Source organism: Danio rerio, chromosome 5 (genome assembly GCF_049306965.1).
Source record: "Danio rerio strain Tuebingen ecotype United States chromosome 5, GRCz12tu, whole genome shotgun sequence".
NCBI lineage: Eukaryota > Metazoa > Chordata > Actinopteri > Cypriniformes > Danionidae > Danio > Danio rerio.
The window spans coordinates 23533482-23540259 of NC_133180.1; the positions used below are offsets into that span (position 1 = coordinate 23533482).

The window sequence follows — 6778 nt, forward strand, 5'->3', positions numbered from 1 at the left end:
TGTGATGGAATGGGGGATTCACATCATGGAATATTTCCAGTACCTTGTTATATCTATGTCACTAAGGATTAAAGCAGTTCTGCATGCTAAAAGGGGTCCAACCCTGTACTAGTAAGGTGTGCCTAATAAAGTGGCCAATGAGTCATTAGCTTTCTTCAAATTCTTGTCACGTTTGAGAGAAGCAGAACTATGGAGCAACAATTGATTTTGAGCTTAGTTTCAAAACAAAAAATCATTGTGGTAGATTAGTTTATAGTCAATATATGACATAAAGCAGCATGGATGTTTATTTTATGCTGGGTTCACAACAAAGGTGAAGCACGATGTCACTCATTCTAGATTACTTGCAGGATGCTTTTTACCCCATGTGAATTTTCTGCTCAAGTTGAATATCTTGAACACGGGATTGAAGTGACGTCACGCATTCTGCGTCAAACGCACCACCCAGTACAACTCCTGCAAATGCTAATATTTGTATTTGGTGTAAATCATATGCTCCTGGGGGCACATAAAATAATATGGGTGGTAAGCATGGGATGATAACTGATTTCAAGTTCACCGCAATTTGGTTTAAGTCATAGTTTTAAAACCACAAGGTATATGTACGATTTTATTTGATTGTTTACATATTGTGAAAGATAAGAATTGTATGTATTTATGGCAACAGTATCTCCTGCAGCAACGGAGCATCCACATCAAATGCTACTGGTCAGTCCACAATTCAGCAAACATTTGAAAAAAAAATCACTTATCACCTACATGTATGACAAGCATGCTATGGACCTGAACAGTGCAGTATTGTGTTTTATCCAAGGTTATTATATTATATTATACCATCAGAATCTTATACCGGCCCATGCTTAGCCTAATGGAGGCCGGATTTGACCCCTTTGGCCTTGAGTTTGACACACCCCCTGCTATATTGTGTGATTGATATTAACTTTCTCGGTTTGTCTCCTTTAGATGCAGCCTCAGGGTCTGATTCACGGCACTCCCACTCAGGCCTTATTCCACACCCCTAGTGTTCCACAGCAAAGCACTGTGGGATACGTACAGCCACAACAGCAGCAGCAGCAACAGCAGCATCATCATCACTCCCAGTCTGGCAACCTGTCGGACTACAGAAACATGCTCCCTCGGTAGCCCCGCACCACGGGACAAGCCAAGAGGCTGCTGGGAAAGCGCGTTGAGCGATTAGCTCTGAAAGGTATGATGGGAAGGGACTCTCTCGGCTCAGGGGAAGGCTCATTCCCGAGCCAAACCAAATCGAGAAAGCCAAAGTCCCTCAAATTCCCATGACAGCATATGATGGTGATAACGCCACGAGGCTCAAGGGCTCGGCCTGGCCCAGACTGCACGCAGAGGATGCTGGGATATGTAGGAAGAGCCCACGGGGCGTGACCCAGGGGCGAGACGGGGGTCACAGCAGTCGAGCACATGCTCCGATCGATTGATAAAGGACAGAAAGCCATGGAGGCTTGTAATGTTACAGCTGGTTGACGTTATCTAGACTTTTCAATAGACAAATCTATGAATCAAGTAATGCCTTGACAGAGCGTAAACTCGCTGCACGTGCTGTCACATGTTCTGTTCTCACACTCGTTCTACAAAAGAAAACGCCCACAAACAAATCAACTGCTTTCATTCATCATATTTCATGTGCTGAAGGGAAGAGCTAGGCACAGTTCAGCGAAGACCCAAATTTATTTCAAAAACACATCAATTTGGCGTCCTGTTAACGTGCGTACCAGGTTCAGTCCCCTCCTGTTGTTACGTTAACAGAAAGAAACTTGAATTACATTGTACGTTTCAAATGTAAACGATTTAAAAGTTGGCACTAGGGCAAAATTTCCTGCTGTTGAGTTCGACTCAAACCCTGTTACTCTTTGTTTCTGGATTCACTGTACTGTATATATAGTTCCTCCACATAATGAGTTCTGAATGACCAGATTTCAGTAGCTGTATTTCAATTTTGGTGTCTAAACCAGGAAACTCCTCAGGAGAAGGTTTTCGAATGGTTTTGATTTTTTTTCAGACGTGCATGTGGTCCGCATGTCAATTTGATGTCATGTCAGCACGATGGATGTGCTGTAATGTTGAGTTTCAGTATTACACAGGGTTGAAGCTCTGTCTAATTCATGCTTCAGAGAAGAGGACTTTGCGATTGTTGTACGGTGATGGGTTGAAGCGCTGCTGCAGTGTAACTGTGCACAGATGAAGATAAAATTATAGAACGGCTCGAATGACTGAAGGCAATCATGATGTCTGGTATGTGAAAAGGAAAAGGTTTTGATCTGCCTGTGTCGTTTGGACTGTGTTCCACAAATATAAGTCAAATATTAGCAATTGTTTTTCCATTTTATTTTATTTAAAAAATCTATTTAATCTTTAGGGAGTTGACACATTAGTGTCAGGCAAAGGGCGAAACTTGATATTCTGGAATGTTGTGAACACTCAGACAAAAACAAACAGAAATATATATATATATGACAATCATAATTCATTTCTTCTTTGCTGCGCTTTCCTCTGTCCTGTCATGCGTTGCACATCTAAAGACTGGTGCTGATTATTTTATTTTTTTAAAACTTAGAAAATTCTGTTCAAGAGAGTCTAAGATCATGTGCCCTTCTGCATGTTGTGCAATGCGAATCAAAAAAACAGAATGTGTGTAATTTATATTTATCTACGAGATTTTTTGGTTTCTAGTCATGTTAGCTTTCTTGTGTTCACAAGAAAAACTTCATATTAGTAAAAGCCAGTGTGCTGCTTGAATGAAAACGGAAAGTATTTTTGTATGAAATATCCTTGACATTCCTTCAGTCACTGAAGTGTGAAAGTCCCAGACGCGCTCAGGTGTGACGTCTTGGCGCAGACGTCTGGAGTTTGCTAATCTTTTGATCAAATCAGATGTCTATTGCTGATCAAACTACACTCAAAGGAAGCACTCCAGAGATTACTTTATACACCTTCTAATATCAAATTTCCCATTACTGAGAGCTGATTGACGTCCTCATTTGAACTATTTCTCAAAGGTTTATGAACGACGTAACTGCTTCTTCTCAGCGTTTAGTTCTGCCTCCCCTGAGTGCACTAGAGAAGATGAGGAAGATGTTTAGTGGGTTTGTGTTTTAGATGCTGGTTAGACACAAACAGCACAGATTATGACGTGCCAGTGCCTCTTGTTTAATCACCTGCTGTTCTGAGATTAGCATTGGCTAACAAAAAATGCTTTTTATTGCTATAGACATAAGAGAAACTATTATTTTTGAGTCAGATTTAACTTTTTATTTTTTCAGGGGACCATTTTGGCTGGTTACTAGATGGTCATTATCTGGTAACATCTAGAATCAGTTACCAGTGTAGTCTATAGAAATTTGATAGATGGAATTATATGCAAATGATATACTTGATATACAAGTTCATATTTGGATTTCATATGATACATATATTAATATGTCAAATATATGTAGGCAACATATATTTCGAAATATTGCAAAAATGGCCATTTTTTTTTCCAGTCTTTGGAATTTGAAATATGTAAATATATTGCTAATATAGAAATGTATAGCTAATATATTTGAACATATATGATTATATTGAAATTCCAATGGTCGACAAAAAAAATGTAACTTTTTTTTTGCAATATTTCAAAATATATGTTATATACAGTTATGTCCACAAATATTGGGACATCAACACAATTCTGACATTTTGACTATACACCAACTCAATGGATTTGAACTGCAGACTGTCAGCTTTAATTTGAGGGTATTTACATTTAAATCAGGTGAATGGTGTTGTTTTCTGTGGTCTTCCAGGATTTTTGGTGTTGTTTTGGCCACACCTAATGCTTCTGCTATCTCTCTGATGGGTAAGTTTTGATTTTCAGCCTAATGATGGCTTGCTTGACTGATAGTGACAGCTCTTTGGATCCCATCTAGAGAGTTGACAGTAACAGATTCCAAGTGCAAATTCCACACTTAAAATGAACTCTGGACCTTTTATCTGCTCATTGTAATTGGGATAATGAGGGAATAACACACCTGGCCATTGAACAGCTAAGAAGCCAATCGTCCAATTATTTTTGATCTCTTAACTAGTGGCAGGCACATATGAAAACTGTTGTAATTCCCACAGCGTTCACCTGATTGGCAGTTAAAGCATGTCTTGTTTGTTTTATTTCAAATCCATGTGTTAGTGTACAGAGCCAAAAATGTTAGAATTGTGTCGATGTCCAAATATTTATGGACCTAACTTTATAAATATTAGACATGTTTGCAACATATATTTCAAAAACTTGAAAAATAGCACATTTATTCACATTTTTTTCAATCATTGGAATTTGAAATATGTACAAAAATGGCTAATATAGAAATGTACAGCTAATATATTTAAACATCTGAATATAAAGAAAGTCCAATGGTTGACAAAAAAGAAACATTTTTGCTATATTTCAAAATATTTGTTACATATATTATATATTTTATGTATGTGAAATCCAAATATGAACTTGTATGTTATATATGTTATTTACATGAATCGCTTTTATGTCAGAAACAGATATAATCAGTTTTTTCCCAGTAGACTTTTCAAAATAAGCATAAATAAATCCAAAAGTTGCAATTTAAGCCAATCAGATGCAGTTCAAGTGTTCGCCATTTTACAGTGTGCATTGTTCCTTAAACAAAATCTTCTTCGTCCCTTCATCACATTTATTACCCATTTGAGATGTTTCTATTATCATTTTCCCAGCCAGGCTCAAACATTTACCCTCAAATGTCTCTTGAGTTAAAGGTTTGATTGTTTTGCAGACGTCCATGTTTTTTCACAGTGTTGTTTGCACATGCGGATGTTTGTGTCTTTGCTCTTTCTGTTCACTGATTGGGTGGCGAGTGGTAGATGAGAACTATGACTCTCACTTTTTTCTCTTATGGTCCTGTGAATCTCTGCTCTGGTTTTGGAGACTGCACTTTATTCTCTTTCCCGTCTTTATGTCTTTTACTCTCTGGCCTGGATTTATACCCCAAAAGTGTCTGTTCTGATGAGGTTTTAGGCCTCATGGGTTTGTGTGAGTGTGTGTGTTGTGAGTGTATGTATGTGTTGTTGCGTGTTACCTGATCAGGTGACATCACTCTTGCCATGGGTGGCGAGAGCGTCAATGCATTTATATTGTACCAGGTGAGAGATGGAAAACGATACCTGGCATAAAACAGCCATCTCTGCTTATACTCCGCAGAAAACACATGGAAGATGTTGTAATATAAGACATACAAAAAATGTTTAGAAAATTATAGTTGTTTATTTTATAAGATGTCAAATAGATTTAAATAAATTTATATACAGTGTATGATCTGAAAGAAAAAAAGAGGTATTTTGTAACAGATTAATTATTGAAGTGTCTTACTTTGGGGGGACGTAAAGCTTTCTGTTTGTCAGTTCAGCGAGTTGATGTTGCACAGTCCATTATGTATGGCTTGTTTGTCCTTCTTCTACTCTTCTTTGTACATATACCATCACAACAAGCTTTAACATATTGTTAATAATGTTTTAAAAGAAATTAATAATAAAAAAGTTTACATTCTGAAACTGTTTGGATGCTTTATGTTAGTGGCCCGGGGTTATTTTTACTTCAGTTCAGGCCTATGGTGGAGTTTTTAGTATGAGTTAAACACAAAGTAAACACCACAGCATTTCTTAATATTGTTGCTGACCATCTCAATCTGTTTACCACCACAGTGTAGCTATCTTGTAAAGGCTTTTTTCATGGTCCTGTCATCTTAATATTGATGAAATCTCTAAAGAATGTTTCCAGCACCTTGTTGAATCAGTTCCATATAACATTAAGGCAGATTTGAAAACAAAAAGGGCCACTTGGTGTCAGCAAGGTGTACTTAAAAATACACATGAATCTGAAAACCAGTTATAATTCAGTAACAAATAGAGTTTTCTATGGCTGGACATCATCATATAACTGTTTTGGTTTTGTATATGTAATGGATACCGTATCGACTGCTGTTGTCACAGTTAGAAATACAGTTCACCCAAAAATGTATCATTTACTTGCCTCTCACTTGTGCCAAACCAGTTTGGCTTTGTCTTGTTGAACACAAAAGATTATATTTTGAAGAAACCTGTAACCACTGACTTCAAAGTAGTTCAATGGTTACAGATTTTTGCTTTCTTCAAATATATTTTGTGTTCAAAGGAATACAGAAACTCAAAGGTTTGTAACCAACTGAGGGTGAATAAATAGTGAGAGAATTTTCATTTTAGATGAACTTTCCCTTTATGATACACAATAAAACATGTACAGACCATTTCAATATGGTAATGTTATGGGCCCTTAAACATTTCCTGCTAATCATACTATATCATAACTGCAACGAGGCAGTTCAGTCATATTTTCATGTTAAAACAGCTATCATAACCATATTTATCAATATGTGGACCTTTTTGGATTCTCTGAAGCTATAGAAATTAAACATGTTAAATAAGAAAAAATATTAGGACCATTGTTATTGTTTCCAATCCTCAAACTGGAATTTGTACATATGTAGTGGTAAAAAATACGATCTTAATTCCTCATAAAGTGGCAAAAGATTGACTGAACCAGAAAAAGAAAAAAGCTATAAATTTTACCTGATTTTTATCTGAATTTTGTTACTCCACTTTTTTCTATCGTAATGCACTTTGGGACCCCAAACTAAATCAAAACACCAAAATGAAACACCCGAGAGAGCATCACCGAGAGCGTCGCTGCTGTGTCCTCCACGCCTGT

At 37.0% G+C, this 6778-nt stretch overlaps 1 protein-coding gene across 10 annotated transcripts in view; it reads left to right on the plus strand.

Moving 5' to 3' along the window:
- npas2 (neuronal PAS domain protein 2) overlaps nucleotides 1–5586 on the plus strand; it is a 119398-nt gene extending 113812 nt beyond the window's left edge. For 9 of the 10 annotated variants that reach the window (XM_005165120.6, XM_073949927.1, XM_073949933.1 and 6 more), the window contains one exon: nucleotides 964–5586. In XM_005165120.6, the coding sequence (XP_005165177.1) occupies nucleotides 964–1143 (180 nt within the window). In that variant the 3' untranslated portion in view covers nucleotides 1144–5586. 10 annotated transcript variants of the gene reach the window in all.
- Nucleotides 5587–6778: the final 1192 nt, after the last annotated feature.